This window comes from Dermacentor silvarum, chromosome 4 (assembly GCF_013339745.2).
Source record: "Dermacentor silvarum isolate Dsil-2018 chromosome 4, BIME_Dsil_1.4, whole genome shotgun sequence".
Lineage (NCBI taxonomy): Eukaryota > Metazoa > Arthropoda > Arachnida > Ixodida > Ixodidae > Dermacentor > Dermacentor silvarum.
The window spans coordinates 210209603-210228111 of NC_051157.2; the positions used below are offsets into that span (position 1 = coordinate 210209603).

Genomic DNA, 18509 nt, shown 5'->3' on the forward strand with positions numbered 1-18509 from the left:
CTACAAGCCGACACGTTCGTCGCAAGCATTCACTGTATTGCCGCACCCCGCACCTTTTCCCCCGTGCTGTACACATGCGCGCGCACCACATTACACACAGGGAGAGAGAGATTGTGAAGATGCGCTCTTTTCTGCAACCCCTTAAGGCCATACTGCACGTACGCTTGCCGGCGCGCGACAGCTCGCGCCTCAAGCATGCGCAGATGGTGCAGGACAGATGGTACGCGTCGAAGCGCCGCTCGAGCACAGATATCTAATGTGTACGCACGCTAAGAAATAGCGTTGTCCAACTTGGCGGCAGCCATGGCTCCCGCTTCAGCGCGAATTCTCTCGATGGCTACGTTCTCACTCGCGCTGATTGCCAGTACCTATTGAAATGAGCTTTCACTTTCTCTAAAGTCACCTGAAACTTTAGTTATGAGCGCGTAGCGCGTCCCATTTCTGAGATCATTCAGCGATTCCGCCACTAGAAGGCCTAACGAGACGCGTCCGCAAAGCAACAACAGAATGGTTGCTAATGGATTACATTGGCTTGGGTATGTTGGACAAGGCATGTTGGGTATGTTGGACACCAAGGCGAAAATGTGAGCCAACCAGCGCGCGCCTTCTGGGTTCAAACCGCAATTACTCGCGAGGCGCGGCTACGCTTTCGCGCACGCGTACGTGTCGTATGGCCTTTAGGGAGCACGACTCAGCGCCTTAGGGAAGTGGGGACAGGGAGATATAAAGAAGAAAGATGAGAGAGAAGGTCGAGGCGGTCACAGAGCCCACCACAAAAAAATTGCGCCACCCGCGTCTTCCTTCCCCTCTCTCCTAGGCTGGTGCCTCTAAAGCCCCTCCATCCACGCGCCGCCGCCGCTTTTTTAAGTAGCGACAACCTTTGATGTGCGCCGCCTTTTCCCCTCACACCAAATCCGGTTCCGGCATTTCCGGTTCCGGCATTTCCGCTTCCGGCGTTTCCGCTTCCTGGAGTTCCGCTTCCTGGAGTTCCGTTTTGACTGAGACGATGGTGAGACGCTCGCGCGTGCTTAGGAGCTGGCGCTAATCTGAGTAGCTCGCTCTAGCCCATGGTGTAAGATCATTCCCCATGCTCTAGCCCCTCCACCAAGCGTCATTCGTGTTCATCTGCGGGCTTGTGTGTACGCTGAGCCCGCGCGCTTTGCCTGTCGTCCCTTTTCGCTGACAAAGCGCGGAAAGCCATGGACCGGGGCTGCATCATCGGCTGCTGCATGTGTCCGGGATGTCGGAAATCGCCCGTCCCGGCGCCTCCCCGCGATAACGACCGGGAAATTATCACCTGTCCGGAACAAATCGAGGAGAATCCCGCGCCGGCCAATTTCACTACGCTTTGCGAGGTATGTGTATTTTGTTGCTCATATGTTACATGCTTAGGCGAGGGTGTATATCCTGCTTCCCAATAGCACTCGCTTTGTTGCCGGTGTTATAATCCAAAATATATAGTGTCACCATAGTGTAGCCTAGACATTTTTTGTGCGCAGTAAACGCGACCACATTTACATTGTCGTTCAGGGATCGATGGGCCTTAGCAGCAACATTCATCACTAAGCAATATTATCCTAAGTGACATTCATGGCGACGTACTAAAATCTATTCTGCACTATCATGTTTGTTGCACAAGCAGAACATGTGCCATATTTCGTGAAAAATTTATGCAAAGCGCCATGAGTTTGGGAGCAGTTTAGTCATAATTGAAATAAGAGTAACTGCCTCGAAGAAATATTCATATGTTAAGAGGAAGCTTTAGATCGTAGGCTCATATATATATATATATATATATATATATATATATATATGGGAAAGCAGAAATCGTTTTCCTCAGCAACCACTGCAACAAATTTAATTACGTTTGTTGCAGTAAATATTGTTGAGGCTGGCAAATTTTCTGAGAACGAGACTATCAACTTTACAACTCTGTGACTCAGCAACGAAAATGATATCACAGTTATGTAAATTGCACCTAATAGTACATCTAAAGTGCAAAACATTGATGTATTATACATGGCTCTCATTTACACTACTATTATAAATAAATGCTGCCTGCCACGCTAGGTCATGAGGGAGGTAGTGCAGTATTCGGCCACTACCTCCCTCATGACCTCCGAGGTGCAAATTGGAACCAGCTAGTGCAAGACAGGGGCAATTGGATATCGCAGGGAGAGGACTTCGTCCCGCAGTGGACATAAAAAATTGGCTGCTGATGATGATGACCTCCCATATTTATGTTCACAGTCGAGTGCAATCAACACTTCGGATGTCTCATAATCAAATAACTTTGCAAGTGTTTACTGGTTCAGACCATACATTTGTTTACCAAATGTTACAATGACAGCAAGATAGTAGCAGCATTGTGTGCATTGCCCTTTTGCAAATATAAGGACATTGTTGTACCTCAGTGTAGACATTTGGGCTTGTTGGTGTAACATGTTTGCAGATTTTCTTGTAGCGCAAAAAAAAAAACACGGACATAGAAGAAGAACGAAGACGCACACAGGCGCTGTGTGTCTTCGTTCTTCTTCTAGCTGTAAATATGTGTGCGTGTAGTGATGATTACTATTACTATTAAAATTCGCAGGACCACTTCACTGTGAATCAGTGTGAGCCACTGACATTGCACAACTGTGATGCCAAATGCACCGCCACCCCCTCAGTCTTCCGCCACATGGCTCGAGAGCAAGGTAAGAAGCCATCAGTGTACAGATACATTCATTCAACTGCACACACATGTAGTATATCATGCTCTTTGTGATATAAATAATCATCAAAATTATTTGCAATCAAATGCAGGTGCGAAGCAAGGCATTGAGAATGTCTCATCTAAAAAGGAAAACATTCCGATGCAAGGTATGTTATCAAAGCAAGTTGTAACGCAGCTGCCTATAGGTGACAATCATTTATGAGCTTCAAATTTTACTGCTGATTCATGTGATACCCTCAAATTGCAGATCGTTCTCAAAATAATGCACAGCTTAAAGAAGTTAGGTCACAGTGCTTCAGAGGATTGTGCAGTCGTGAGCCACTTGCTTCTTTGCCCACAATTCGAGGTATGTATGCTCCTCCAATGCATATTAATTTAGGAACTCTCCAGACCGATAACATTTCTGTGTTACAAGGCAAAATGCCACTGTATGTGCTTCAGCAATGCGTAATATAGGAACTTGCCCAATTCTTTGAACTGCTGAATTCAGTAAACTTGTGATATTTTTGGTATTGAAGCACAAAAAGGTGCACATGGAGGCTGACACATGCGCTTGTTGCATCCTAGTCTGAATGTGCAGACTTCTATATCATAAATAATAACCCCAGTTCTCCACCCTTCTGGTAGAACCCTCGTCCTGTACTTCCTGATCCTTAATCTGAATACCCTTTGAATACAAGGGGTATTCAGTTGCTGCACTGAAGAGGGAAACTAGGAACACATTACAATACTGGCCTTTTTGTGCACCCACTTCTATTTTAATCTAGTGAAGTGCATTTGTTCATTGTTGTACTTTGGACACCAGCAAGCTTATGAGCAGGTGCCTTTTTTTCAATTAAGTTCCTAGAGCAACGAAGCCAGGGCGATCTCTTCTCAAGCCAAAAGTGTGTGCATATAGATGCAGCCTCAGGCACGTGCCACAGCTACCAGGCAGCAGTGTGAGCAAAAATGGTACAAGTATGCTCATATTATTACAGTTGGATGTGCTTTATTACTTAATTGCGGGCATATTTTCAATGCATATTATATAATTCAATGCTTATTCTCATTTGTAACCTTCAGGGTTTGACCGTGTCTGTGCAAATCCTGGGCGATCACTGTTGAAACGACACCAGGCATCGAACCTGCAGCAGGACGGGCAGCCAGTGACTTGCAGTATGAGCACTACCAGTGAGTATAAAGTGTAGTGTCATTGACACATCGATGTGCTCTACAAGTTCATGACAGGTACTGCAAAGGTGTTTGTATTTGTGATCTTCAGTGGCCAGCTTTCATCACGTACAACCTGGGCAGTCACTCCTGAAAGAACACTGGACAGTTCATGCACCCAACATGAAGCTAAATACGCAGCCAGCAACTCGTGCTCCGAGAAAAACTGGTGAGTGCTAACAAGACTGCTAGATGTGCTATGTTTTGCTTTAGTTATGCTGCAAATATATATTGCATAAGTGCCTATGCAACTTTTAGAGGTAATTCTTCCAGAAATACTGCCTGGCCAATCGATACTACGACAACAGCAAGTAATTTGTGTGCAAAGTCCAAAGCAGGACACTCAGCCACCTGTTAGCACTTCAGGCAAACATGGTAAGTTAAATCTGACAAGTTATCATGCTAGACTGTTGGGCATGATATGTGCATTTGGTCAGTATGCAACAGCCATTCTAACTTCCAGGGCTTAAAGTTGGTCCTGGCCAGTCACTGCTAAAGCGCAAGCAAAAAGCTTGTGACCTAAAGCCAAGGAAGGATTCAAAGTCAATTGTTACTGGTGCGATCACAAGAGGTTAGTGCAGATGAATAGCCCTGCACAAATATAGGGCTCGAGTGTTTTTGTATACTGCTGCAAGTATGTATTTGGCATTTATAACTTTCAGAGTCCAGCACCACAAGCATAGGCCAAGGTGAATCATTGGTAAAGTCACAAGCAGGTGAGGATAGTAAAAACATGGAATGTGAAGTTCATGCGTGCAGAGCAGTACTTCATTTTTGTATGTGACTGACAATGCGGACTGCAATAAATCATATGCTGTTTTTCTGCATCAGTTCCAGGGCACAACCACTATGCACATGACATGGACATTCCGTGTGCTGAGCTAACCAGCTCACCAGAATATGCAAGTATAACAACTGGTTCGTACAATACTTACATTGGTAAATGGTTGAGTCTGCAGATATGTAAATTGGCGAGATAAAAATCTTTGTCATGGACATTGCAGGCCACAGTTCCGCAACGAGTCCTGCCTCCATAGCCATACAAAAGCTGGAAACAGTGCCCATTTACAGTGTGCGTACAAACGTCACTGAAAGAGTACTCGGCAATTGGTTGGAAGGTATTGTAGTGAATTTTATTTGCTTCAATTTGGTTTTTTATACTCTAAGTCTTGTTCTATGCTTTTGCAGACAGCACATTAGGCAGGATTCACAGTGCAGTACAAAGGTGGTGATAACCTTCACAAGAAGTTCAGCCACAGCTTAACAGATTACTGTATTATAAAATTACTACATTACTGGCCTCTGGTGCCCCTTCCCATTACTTCTGGCTACTACTGCTCAGTAGTCAGTTTCGCACAAGACAATTATGGTGCAGTCAGCATACTTTCATTGAACCCGTATCTCTCATATTCAGGCAGCCTTGTGTTTTCCAAATCTAGGAGGTGTTTTTTTCCATGTTTTGAAAGGCTAGGGTGGAGGCAGCATTTATACCTTTCTTCTGGATTCACTTAGCTGGATTATTTGCAGTGTCTCCCAGTACCTCAACGTGCAATCAGTTGGAGAAAGGAGGAAGCTTGGCTTCAAAGGCCCAAGACCATGTGTCAGGTAAATACATGTTCAGCATTTTCCATTCGTAACTGGATCTGCTATTGAGGAGCATTTCTTTGATTATTTTCAGAAACCAACGCTGAAACAGAGACAGCAGCAGAAATATTGCACTTGAAAAGGAGGCTCTCTGCATCACAGCGGAGAGTCGGTGTATTGGAAACCGAAAACAAGAATCTCAAAGCAGGTATACAGTGCTATTCCTATTACACCCCTTCGTGAATTGAACCTTGATTGCGATAACTATGGTGGAACTGGTAAAAGGGGAAAATGGACACAAGTAGTAGCACAACCCCCCATGGTGTTGCGCTGCTAAACACGGGGGCGTGCGAACAAATCCCGGCCCAGCGGCCGATTTTGATGGGGTTGAAATTCTTTTTCTGTGCCATTTCACCAATTCCATCACAGTTATACCATGTACCAACTTGTGCAACAAGCAATTCTTGTGAATTTCATTTTGATGCATTGCACATACAGGTATTGCAGGCTACCTAGGCAGCGACCAGGCACTTTATCTGCAAAAAGGGACAATGCGGGGTACAGCATGGAGTACGGAAACTGTTGTGAAGGCATTGAAGCTAAAGCTGTCTTGCCGCTCTCAAGGATATAACGTGGCACGTGAACTAGGAATGCCTCTACCGTCCGAACGAACGCTACAGAGAAAATTAGAAGGGTTCAAGTTTGCTCCTGGGCTGCTGTTTGAAGTGATAGATTTGCTGAAAATTAAGGTGTGTACTGTTCCTAGTTACTCATTCTGTTCATATTGACTCACTATACCAATAGCACCTTTCGCTGTTCTATTTATTGTGCAGATGGCCCACCTGTCACTGGAGGAGCGTCATGCAGTTCTTATGCTAGACGAAATGCAGATTAGCAAGGGTCTGGACTTTGATTCATCCACTGGGACCCTGCTGGGAAAGCCAACAATACCCTTGACCAGCAACATAATTCCAGAATCTTGCTATGCCACACATGCCCTTGTCTTTATGTTGGGAGGAATTTCCACTCGGTGGAAACAGACAGTAGCTTACGAATTTACTGGTCATTCTTTCCGAGCTGAAGTAGTAAAGGAAAAGATCAGTACGATCATAAGGTCCTGTGAAGATGCTGGTGTTAAAATACATGCTGTTGTGACTGACATGGGGCCATGCAATCAGGGACTCTGGAGGCTATTTGGCATCAGTATCACAAAAAAAACTCGAAAGTGCCATGCTCCACACCCATGTGATAGTAATAGGCGGTTATATTTTATTGCCGACGCGCCACATGTATTGAAGAACTTGAGAGGGCACTTTGCAAGAGGGCACAAAATTCACCTTCCAGAAGATATTGTGGAAAAGAATGAACTGCCAACAGCAGTGGTCTCCACAGACCATGTCGAGCAACTTCTTGAACTAGAGGAAGACAATGAGTTCCGCCTGGCCCCAAAATTGACTAAAACCTGCCTGAGCCCAGGGCATTATGAAAAAATGAAGGTAGGCCCTGCATATTCACTCATACATCATGACACCGCTGCTGCTCTGTACTGCCACGTTGAAAAGGGCAATCTTGAGAGGGACGCTCAAACAACCGCATGGTTCTTCGATAAGATACACACATGGTTTACACTAATCACGTCCAGAACCCGGAAACAGGCTGAGAGACATCTTGGTGCGAGAGGCGATGCCTTTTTTCAAGAAATAATTGACCTCTTCGAAGCAATGAAAATTGAAGGAGGTAACCGTGGATGGAAGCCAGTGCAGACAGGAACCATCCTGACCACAATGGCAGCCATGGAACTGCAGGAACACCTTGTAGTGAAAGAGGGGTTTCACTTTGTGCTTCTTTCCAGACTAGGGCAGGATTCATTGGAAAATTTCTTCTCGACAATAAGAATGAAGAATCCTGTTCCATCTCCTCGCGAATTCAAGTCTGCACTGCGCACTGCCTCTCTTGCGCAGTTTCTTCGGTGGAACCCCAGAGGGAACTACGCATGTTCAGATGCAGAGGAACTCATTGGATTTCCTGACAAAGTAGAGCAGCCTTGTTCTGGCATCATATACCACCCAGCACCACAGACAGTAGAAAACATGGAGTTAGATGAGGCCTTCCTCTATGTGTGCGGCTATGCTGTAAGAAATGTAAAAAAAAACTGCAGCACATGTCGGATATGTGCAGAAGCTATCACAGGTGAACCTCTTGATGCTGCAGAAAACAAGTGGCTGCGACTAAAGTCGTACTTGCCCGAAAAAATTCCGCTCGAGTCGGCATCCAGAGCAGCACAAGATTTGCTGAAGTATTGCGAAGCCTCATTTAAAATGCATGAGCAGAGCTTTTTAGATGGCAGAATTCAGCTGCAGCATCTCGCAGACGAAATTCTAAAGAACACAGTAAATGCAATACCCACTTGCCATGATGTACCCCGCAAGCTAGTTAACTGCTTTTTGAAGATGAGGATGCACATATTCTGCAACCACCGAAATGAGACAATCAAAAAGGATGCCGCAACAGCCAAATGCAGCAGCAGAAGCATTGGAATGCATCAAGCCGCTCAAGCCATTCGATGAGCGAAGAATATTGGCATGCAGTTGAAGAAAAGAAAGTGCCGACTGTCAACTTTATCTTGAAATTAAGTGTTTATGCATGTGGGACTTTTCATTGTTGTCTGTGATTCAGTGTTCAGAAGTGATTGTGAAATGACAGCCTAAAAATGATACAGGACTGCACGTAAGAGATATATAGATGGTCGGGAGAGCAATGCATGAAATAATACTGGTCAGCACACTCTAGTCAGATTATTCAAGCAGTTGGCAATGTGATATTTAAATCTTTAACTGGCATTTTTCCGTTATGGTTCAGTGGGCGTTTTAAGATACAGCGAAGTTGTTTTCGTCGACTCTTTCTCCCATTGCAGTATTTGTGAACAGTTAATTTCTTGGTGCGTCATAGTCCGGACAAACTGGTTTTTCGTCGTTGGTTCCTTCAGATTCAGAATTCATAAGTTCTTTCCTCTGGCAAAGCTTGGACGAGCCTGCTACACTGATTCTCCATTGCTGTCCTCCTGAGACATAGCATGGATACGCTTGCTTCACCTGTAGTCGGACATTTAAGTGAGTTTTTTGTGTATTCAGGTTATTTTTACATAGACGGCACGATAGGTGCGCAGTATTTTTTCCCATGAGTTGACTCTTGAGAGGCAGGAAGCATGCAGAAAACAATGTGTTTACTGGGGAGTAGCAGGGGTTGTTGGAGCGTGTGTGCCAGAGTTATCGCGGGAGTGGTACTGAAAGGGTTAATCAGGTTAGCTCCCAAACGTTTGCACCTCGGACACCTACACGCCAGAGTCGTTCGCCTTCACTACCACCTATTGACCTTGACAATTGGAACGTCGTCTCGCAGTGATTTTTCACCTTCTTTACCAACTGCCTTACCGAACTTCCCAAATATGATCTTTACTGATCATCCGCCTCAGCACGCCGACCGTTACATTGGTTCCTTGCCTGATCCAGTGAAATGTTTGACCTGAATGGTTGCCCTTTAGGTTCGAGCTCCATTGAGAAGCATATAATTCACATTTGCGACGCCAATCCAATTAACCAGAGACCATACCATGTGGCCTTGCATGAACCACAAGTGATCGAAACAGAAGTCAATTAAGGTGCTTTCTCAAAAAATCATTGAGTCATATTCGAGCTCTTGGCCATCACCTGTAGCCCTAATTAAAAAAATCGCAGCATATCCACGAAGTGAATGATGATGAGTGGGCGAAGCACCGGGGGATCATTATCAGCTGTATAAACTTGGACATGCAGCAGCACCAGCAACGCGCAGAACTGTTGTCGACGCCATCGGCGTTTTGCCCGTGTTTGCACCGAACGCGTGCAAAGTGGAACCGGAAGTGGAAGTGGAACACCATCTAGTGAACACTTCATAAAACTACAGGTGGCTACATACTACATCGGAGGAAGGACAGACCCACGCCCTAAGGAGCGTCGCCCCTAAAAGGAGAAATCCTGGTGGTTGTGTGTGGACTACCGGCACCTGAACAACATAGTAAAAAAGATGTTTACCCTATCTCGCGCATCAATGACATCCTCGACTACCTTCACGGTGCAAAGTATTTTTCTACCATTGTCCCTCATTTGGCTACTGGTCGATGACTGTAGACATGGACCGCAAGAAGACGGCCTTTGTAACACCGAGCGATGTTACTCATCATAAACACATGCCAATCGTGACATGCTGTTCCGGAGAAGAAAGTACTGGGTATCACCTCACTTCTATGATTTCAGAGCTTATGAATGGTGCGCCTTTTGTTGCTGTCTGTGATCGAGCCTTCACAAGATATATCAAAACAATGCCCGAAAAGAATGCGGGAGTGCACTTCAGAAAAATAGACTGGCTAGTAGGGAAATACGCGAAATCCATCAGTTTGTTGCTATCAAGTCTAGTAGTTAAGTGGGCTATCTGCAATGTCATTAAAGTGTTTTATGAAGTACTGGCAATTGTAAAAAACATGCAGGGAAGGAAAATCAAAGTAGTAATGATGTTCAGTAGACATTTGTCATAGCATTATCTAGCAGATGACAGGCACTTAAGCATTCCCAACACTTGTTGACCAACACTTCAAAACAACTGGGGGGCTATTCTGTAAGAGTCCACCTAGTAGATTGTCCACGGCAGCCAATGGCGATAGCCGTGGCTGCCGTGGACTCTTGCAGAATAGCCCCCGTATACAATTATGTTATAAAGTGACATACATGAGATCAATGGTCTTATGGATTGCTCTACAAGCTGTATGCTGTGAACTGAAAAGTGAAACTTTGGGGAACAGCGCAAAACAGACGACCGCAAAAAGGGAGACACGTACACACAAGCGCTGACTAACAACTAGTTTTATTGGCAAGGATAGCAGACCTTATATATGCCAGAGTAAAGCAAGGGCCAATACTTGCCAATAAAACCAGTTGTTAGTCAGCACTTGTGTGTACGTGTCTCCCTTCTTGTGGTCGTCTGTTTTGCGCTGTTCCCCAAAGTTATAAGATGTACCAACTTCTAAAAATCTACAAAAAAAAGAAGTATTGTTGAAATTGAAATAAATGCAAAATTTTGTACTGGTCTTGAAGTAGTTTTGTACACAGATCTGCTTTACTTTGAACGCATTTGACCAGGGTGGGGGAACAAAGTTCCCATTTCTAGAGAGGGCCAAATTTTTCAACTGCGAGGTCTGCTTACTAAGGAAACCTCTGTGCCATTCTGCTATGTCAGGCGGAGAGCAATGGTCCCTGTGATTAGACTTCGTCCAGCTGGATGATTTCCGCAGAACATGTTTGATTTCAATGCCCTGCACTGCAGAACAGAGCACTCGTAAATTAGTTCTGTGGAAGCCCGCAAGGTGGAGGAAGAATTGTGAAAGGGAAAGTTTGTCATCCACCCAAGAGTAGCCGAGGCTATAAAGGACGTTGACTGACGTGGCTGCTTGGACGAGAAGTAGGCATGAAGCACACGGGCACTATCTTATGTTGTCGTTCGCTAAAAGCTTCAATTATGAAAGAAGCCCGTATGGGTATATCTTGTTAGAACAGTTTAGCTTGAAGCACGGGACCATACATAGAGGCAAAACCCTGTATCACATCACGCAAATATGACAGCCCTTTTAGGGATAGATGGTTTTTGCCACACAGGTATCGCCTAACCGGTCGGTGAATTCTGCCTTGATAATTGCACACTGCATGGAGCTATTGTACTTGCATGATGACAAAAAATGTCTGCAGGTTGTGCATGTGTGATGTGGAACAGGGTTTTGCCTGTATATATGGTCCCATGCTTCAAAATAAACTTGTAAGTCGGCGCTTGTGTGCTTCTGTGTCTTGTGTGCTAAAAGCATCAATTATGAAAGAAGCCCATATGGGTATATACTGTATAAACTTCCTTTGTAGCCTGGGGTACTGAAAGGTGGATGACAGTTAGCCTTTAAGAACAGAATATATACGAAATGTAGGCATGGGAAATGTTGACAGAGTGGCACATGCAACGCGCAGTATTTTTTTATACAATAGCAGTAGGTTTAAGCCAATTTCATATTTACTTCACAAAGCTTGTATAAATCTTGGAGCATTCAGAATATCAACGCTGCTTCACTTCACCAAACAAGTGGATGTCATTTCAACCAATAACTAAACAGCCGTATATCAAAATTTGAAAACTTTGAGTAAAGTTGAGTAAGTAAGGTAAATGAAGCCCCTCCATTCTCGCTCCTGCCGGCATAAAATTTAGGTGGAGCGTAGATGGAAGCGCTTTAGCGTTCAGGCCGGGGACGGATACAAGAGCGACAACACAAGTATGACAGACCTAACGCCCAAAATACTGCCGTGTTCGTCTCCTGAACACTCGCAATAAAAAAAGAAGAAAAAATGTCATCGTAATTTCACGTTGCAACGCACATCGCCGTACACATCTGCTCGCGTCACGACACACACACAATTCGCCCTACGCATCTGCTCGTGTCGCAACACTAACACAATTCACAGTGCGTATGTGCTCGCGTCACCCACACAATTCGCCGTACACCTTTGCACGCGTTACAACACGCCCGCACACACACCAATTCACTGCACACCTCCACTCATATCACACAAGAAAAGCACGCTGTTTTCACCACGTCACTGAATGCCCTCCACGCGAATTCGAACCTGTTATATTTCATAGCATCACGTCGCCGCAGTTCTTGACGTAGTGCACGCACTTGGGCCGATCGTTACCTTCAATCTGCTGTACGAGACAAGGTTCAAACTCAGAATCCACAGCATAAACTCTATGCGTATGCCGTACAAATTGGCGTCGCAAACTCCTTCACTAAAGTGCCTCCATACGTGCTGGCTGGAGGGGCTTTATGTTTCAGCACAAAAGTGCAGCGGACTGCATGCCCGGCACGCAATGCTGTGCTTGCAGTTTCTAGAGCTGTGGCGGTCCCCATAAGAAGAATGCAAAGGGGACAAGCTGTTGTATTCCGCTGAAGTTTTAGTTCACGGTCGCTGTTTTCTAAATGCACGAAAAACGACAGTGTTCTCCAGCCACCCACGCACTACATTCCACTGTACTGTATGTTGTCTCTCGTGGCACAACCTGTCGCAGGTTGACGCGAAGCAGCGAACACGGCCATATGGCCGATTACAATAGGTGGTGGGTCTTGGATGGGATCGCATTAACAGTTTAAACCGCAGCTAGTGCAATTAAAGCCTCTCCATCGAAGCGAAAGTAAAGAACGCTAAAAAACATAGCGTCACTTCCACTCGGAACAGGAAGCTGAAGCTACGCAAGATCCGCTTGACGCCGGAAGCTAAGGGGGTGAGTGAGAGAGGAGCGTGGAGGAGGAGGGTAGGTTGGCGGTACTTAACCTGGCTGGCGGAAACGTGGATGGAGGGGCTTTAGTGGCAAGACGACACTGTCGCAGGCGTTCCGCTTCGTTTACCCTAAACTCAGGGTCAACGGCTCTTTGCTGACGTTGCACCTGGACTTGGAAGCCCTCACGCTAGAATCAGACGACAAGCTTCGCTTACCCCAGGTTCTTGACAAGGGAAGGGCTGGTGATTTTGTCTCTTTTAGTTCCACGTGGGACAAGGGTAGTTCAAGGACACGTTACAGGTCCCCAAGCCCACAGGCGTATGTTCCATTGAGCTTGGATCCTTTCTGCACTATCCCCAGGATCGGCCCACATTTCAGCGTGACAGAACCATCACCACCGCCGATACTTGTTAGCCTATAAAGCTTAGCTTAAAGAAAAAAGCCGGCAGAGCCTACGCCCTGTGGGAATCGATGTTATGCGTAGCAGAGTACAGGGAGTCAACCAATTTAACGGAACGACCATGACAGTACCAAGACGTAGGTGGCTGTCTCATGACCTACTTGACACGCATGTCATGACATTCATGTCATGGCTTATCATTTATGCCCGAACCCATTTCAGTGGATTTTGAGTGTTAGTCTCTTTTCGCTGAGTCATTATCATTTTTGCTTAGTCAGGCTCCTGACTATGACTTCTACTGTATTTCTTTCACTTAGTGCTCACGTCCGAACCAATTCCAGTGGTTTTTGAGTGTTAATTGTTTTTCGCTGAATCATTGTCATTTTTGGTTATTCATGCTCATGACTGTGACTTCTACCATCATCCTTTAGTGTTTCCTTCACTTAGTACCCATGCCCGAACTCATTTCAGTGGTTTGTGAGGGTTAATCATTTTTAGCTGAGTCATTGTCATTTTGCGGAGTCAAGCTCACGACTATCACTTGTACCATCGTCCTTTAGTGTTTTCTTCACTTAGTACCCATGTCCGAACTCATTTCAGTGTTTTCTGAGTGTTAATAATTTTTCGTTGAGTCATGCTCGTGACTATGACTTCTATCATCATCATTTAGGGTTTCCTTGACTTAGTGCCCACGTCCGAACCCATTCCAGTGGTTTGTAAGTGTTAATAATTTTTCGATGAGTCATTGTCGTTTCTGCTGAGTCATGCTCATGACAATGACTTCTACTATCATCCTTTTGTGTTTCCTTCACTTAGTACCCACGTCTGATTCGATTGATGGGGTTTCTGAGTGTTAATCTTTTTTTTGCTGAGTCATTGTCATTTTTGCTGAGGCACGCTCATGACTATGATTTCTACCACCATCCTTTAGTGTTTCCTTCACTTACTGTCCGAACCCATTTCAGTTACATACCAAGTAAATGAAACGACCATGAGAGCACCAAGACGAAGGCGGCTCTTTCATGACGTACATTTCATGATATTCATGTCATGACCTATCATTTATGTTCGTCATACACTGTTGTCATGCTGTGCCAGTTTTCGTACACACCAAGTTTACGAAACGACCATGACAGCACTACAACGTAGGTGGCTGTTTCATGACTACATGATACACATGTCATGATATTCATGCCAGGACCTATCATTTATGTTCGTGATACACTCTTGTCATACTATGCCAATTTCGGTACCTACCAAGTTAACGAAACGACCATGAGAGCACCCAGGTGTAGGTGGCTAGATAGATGGATAGATAGATACATAGATAGATAGATTGATAGATGGATAGATAGATAGATAATGTGAAAGTGGGAAATGTTCATCAAGAAATGCTTCGCATTTAATATCCTGTACTTATCAGCTTGCAAATAACCGACACCTGTATACATTTTAAGCACGCATGCGCCGCAACTTTCATGTTCTCTAATCCTAAATTAATACGCACTTCTGAATCCTAATTGCGCAAGACTGGGGTAATTGGAGATCGCTGGGAGAGGCGTTCGCCCTGTAGTGGATACAGTAATGGGCTGATGATGTTGCTGAATCCTAAATTATCATATCGGATCCTATGAGTTTTATGAAGCATCCCATGCTACCACACGTCAATTGGTATGTAAACAATCTGAGACGTGTGGCATTTTGAATTGGGTAACACCGCAAAACGTAGCGCTAACGCTATGACGGATACTAGTGCAGAGAGCGAGAATGATTTCTTTTTGCTGTGAACGAACGGAACGCAGGTGCGACCGTGGAGGTGATCCTGGAATTCGAGCGAAGAGAGTCGGTGATCGCTTCCGCCTGCATCGCCCTCTTCTACACATTCACTGGCGGCCTCTACTCCGTGGCCTACACGGACGTCGTCCAGCTGGTTGCCATATTTTTCGGACTGGTGGGTGTTGTGCTCAAGTGACTCATTTTCATCGCAACTGGCGTCAGCGTATGGCGCTTCAGTACTGACGCAGCGAAAACGCTTTTGGTGGTCGAGTGTCGAGAAGGAGAATGAAAATACAGGGGAGAATAGCTCGGTGAGAAACGTGCTCTCAGGAAAACGAATGCTTCATGAAAAGCCTCAAATTCTCGGCATTTCTCATATATAGTGCTGTAATGTAAGTATGATGCTAAAAAACGGATAATATATAAATCGCGGCTGTGGGTATCGCAAACTGAGCCGTGTAACCTCGCCACAATCATAAAAGCGAGCATCTGCCATGAAAATATGTCTTCAAGTACGAACATTCAGTATTTATTTATTTTATTGCGATAGCAATTATATGGACAGTTCAACCGGATTTCTGCCGTCGGCGTCGCCGTCGCCGTGAGGTTCCGTATAGATAAAATCTTCGCCGCGCGCCGTATGCCCCAGCGGAAGCGTGCGGGCACGCGCGCTATCACGGAGAGCGAACGCACTCAATCTCCCACGCGCAAGCAAGGAAGCAGAAAGCCAGTGCCGGAGGGAGGAGGGGGGGGGGGGGCACTTCTCTGCCAACAACCGCGCTCGTCGCTCGTCCGCACAGTCTCTTATCTCCACACGGCTCTGACCTTTATGCACTGTGCATTCGCCGCTCAGTTTCTGTTGAAGCGATAGACCGCACGTACCTTCGCCCGCTGCAGCGTATGGACTTGCTGCCAGCGTTTTGAAGGTCGTTGTCTGCAGTCATTCAGTGTGATCTATTCATGTTTGTTTGTGCGCGCTCACACCACGCTTGTTCATTCAGTTAGTAATAGTCGGGCCACGTTTTCCAACGCACGCTACACATGTAATGCTGCCCGGATCGGCAGTGCAGCGCTAGAGGTGTGTCCATTCGCACGCGCTGCCCACGGGAAGCGCTTCTCATCAACACCACCGTTTCACACGCGCCTTCTCGTGGTCATCGAGTCTCTCTTCATGTCGGTCTACTTACGCAGCAGCACACCTGCTTACTTAATCAGCTCATGTTTACTACAATTTATATTGCTACCAAAGCCGCTCACCTTATTACATCGTATGACATTGCTGTGTTGCTATCGCATTAATTGCTTCGCCCTTAGGGCGAAACTGTGACATTTTTTAGTACTGCCAGTGTCATTTGAAAACCATAGCATGTAGGTATGTGGCTGTGTTATGTATTTATACAATCGATAATGAAGCATGTACGTACGTATATTGCTATGCGATTATTAGTCTGCAGGTTTAACCAAGCTTGAGGGTAACAAATTACATGTAATTATTTACGTGTATTCAATTACACTTTTGGCAATTTTGTAATTGACCAATTACTTTCTCTACTCTCTAACGCTCACTGCAATTAAATTATCTTTTTCAATAAGCAATTACCACTAACCAGTTACTTTATTGGGAGACAAGCTGTAATAGGGGACGCAGAGCTCTGTGAGCTCTTGAACTTGGTGAGAACTAGGGTGTAACACCCGCGGTCATTCCAGGCAGCAGCCTCGCGAATGCGCACATTCAGAGGGGCAAACCCGGGCATCAGTGTTTGTTTGCTGTTTGTAATGCTCCACCAGGTATCGGCCGATGATTATAAGCGGCGCTGCGCTGGTTTGATATCGAGGGCCACTTCGGACTTCAGCTGTCTATTGCCATACCAGGAGAGCCTTCTTCGTGCCCCAGCAACAATGAAGCGCTGGGCTTCACGGAGGAACCAAACGCCAGCATCACGGCATTGAGCAATCAGAATTTTCTGCGTTAGGTGTTCGTACGTTACAAAACTGCACTTCCCTCCAGCGCACACATTGAGCGAGTGCCACTGCTCATGTCCTCGCAAGAAAACAAGGGGTAGTGACCGACGAAAATTTTGAAAAGCAGTTGTTAGCGACGATAAACAATGTGAATTAGGACTGCAAATTGGCGTAGTATGATGGAATTCACGGTTACCAACCAAAGTCAATGCTATAACAAGGGAACAAGAAAGAAGTGTACGACATTGCTTGGGTCATGCATTTCTTTCTTGATCTCTTAACGTAGCGCCTAGTTTTGCTTGTAGCTATGAATAAACAACGTGTGAAGCTATACAGATGATGCACTGAAGGACCCAGGTCAGCTTGTTTCATTTACTGTATTTGCGCAATCTTAGCAAAAGCTTGCAGCAAGGCCATCTAAAAAGTAATGAATTACATTTTTGTAATTGCTCATTTACTTTCTTGTGACGGTAATTGGTCACTGTCATTTATTAAATTCCTCAGTAAATAATAGTAATTGTAATCCGTTACCTGTTTCCTGTGATGTGTGTAAGCCTGGGTTTAACAAGCCCTTTCAATGTATATCTTATAAGAATAATAGCTTTTACATGAATAAAGGATATTGTGACACTGTGATATTGGATATTACAAGGCGATCAAGCCTCAAGGATATTGTGACGCACTGTGACAATATGAAGGAGCATATTCAGTACACTTCTTGTGATATTTTAGTACAGTATTTAATAATGATCCAAAAATGTGCACAGCAAGAACACATTAACTTTAGCTATAATTAAAATAAGCAGAAATTGGCGTGAATACAGATTAAGAGAAGTAATTTTCAAGAGATTTCTTGCGTCTTCTAATGGATTAACGAATGTCATTAATTCTGGCGCGTACGCAGTGGCTGTGCCTTCCGTTCGCCATGTTTCACGAAGCCGTGGGCGTAATATCGTACCCCAGGAATGACTTCATCGGCACCGTTGAGTGGCAAGACTTCGGCATCTACTGGGATTCCATGCTACTACTCATGATGGGGGGCATACCATGGCAGGTGAGGTTCAGGGACGTTTATATTGGAAAGACATTCCCCATTCGAACTATCACGTTTCATAATGGCTGAATAATTTAAAAAGTTCTTGTATACCCTAGGAAAAATCTTATTTAAATTCAAACAGGGTTATACAGGTTTAAATGGTTTTAACAGGGACCTGTTTGGCAACAAACAGGTGTATACAGGACCCGTTTACACACAAACGGGTCTGAACGGGGTGCTGTTTGGCTTGCAAATAGGTATAAACGGGACCCTCCTACACAGAAATAGGTCTAAACAGGGGCCCCGTTTAGCGATCAAACTGGTTCATACTGGGCACTGGCACCAAACAGGGGCCTATTTGGCCCGCAGGCAGGTTTAAACAGGAATCTCCGACACAGAAATGGGTCTAAACAGGGGACCCGTTTGGTAGTTAAACCAGTTAAACTGGCTCATACTGGTACCACTGGCACCAAAAAGGTCTA

At 45.1% G+C, this 18509-nt stretch overlaps 2 protein-coding genes and 1 long non-coding RNA gene across 4 annotated transcripts in view; all 3 read left to right on the top strand.

Moving 5' to 3' along the window:
• LOC119449216 (high-affinity choline transporter 1) overlaps nucleotides 1–18509 on the top strand; it is a 174238-nt gene that overhangs the window by 56242 nt on the left and 99487 nt on the right. The window contains exon 7 of the mRNA XM_037712396.1: nucleotides 6074–6079. Within this exon, the coding sequence (XP_037568324.1) occupies nucleotides 6074–6079 (6 nt within the window). The remainder of the gene's footprint in view (nucleotides 1–6073; nucleotides 6080–18509) is intronic.
• LOC125944922 (uncharacterized) lies at nucleotides 950–2962 on the top strand. The gene is made up of 3 exons (XM_049666346.1): nucleotides 950–1355; nucleotides 2594–2696; nucleotides 2806–2962. The coding sequence occupies exons 1-3, from the start codon at nucleotides 1200–1202 to the stop codon at nucleotides 2916–2918; spliced, it is 372 nt and encodes a 123-aa protein (XP_049522303.1). The 5' UTR covers nucleotides 950–1199; the 3' UTR covers nucleotides 2919–2962.
• LOC119450922 (uncharacterized) lies at nucleotides 3746–4496 on the top strand. 2 transcript variants are annotated; one of them, XR_007466608.1, is made up of 3 exons: nucleotides 3746–4094; nucleotides 4199–4300; nucleotides 4389–4496. It is a non-coding gene; the product is annotated as an uncharacterized LOC119450922 (long non-coding RNA). The 2 variants fall into 2 exon arrangements; XR_005191565.2 differs by having other exon boundaries at nucleotides 3746–3886; nucleotides 3978–4300.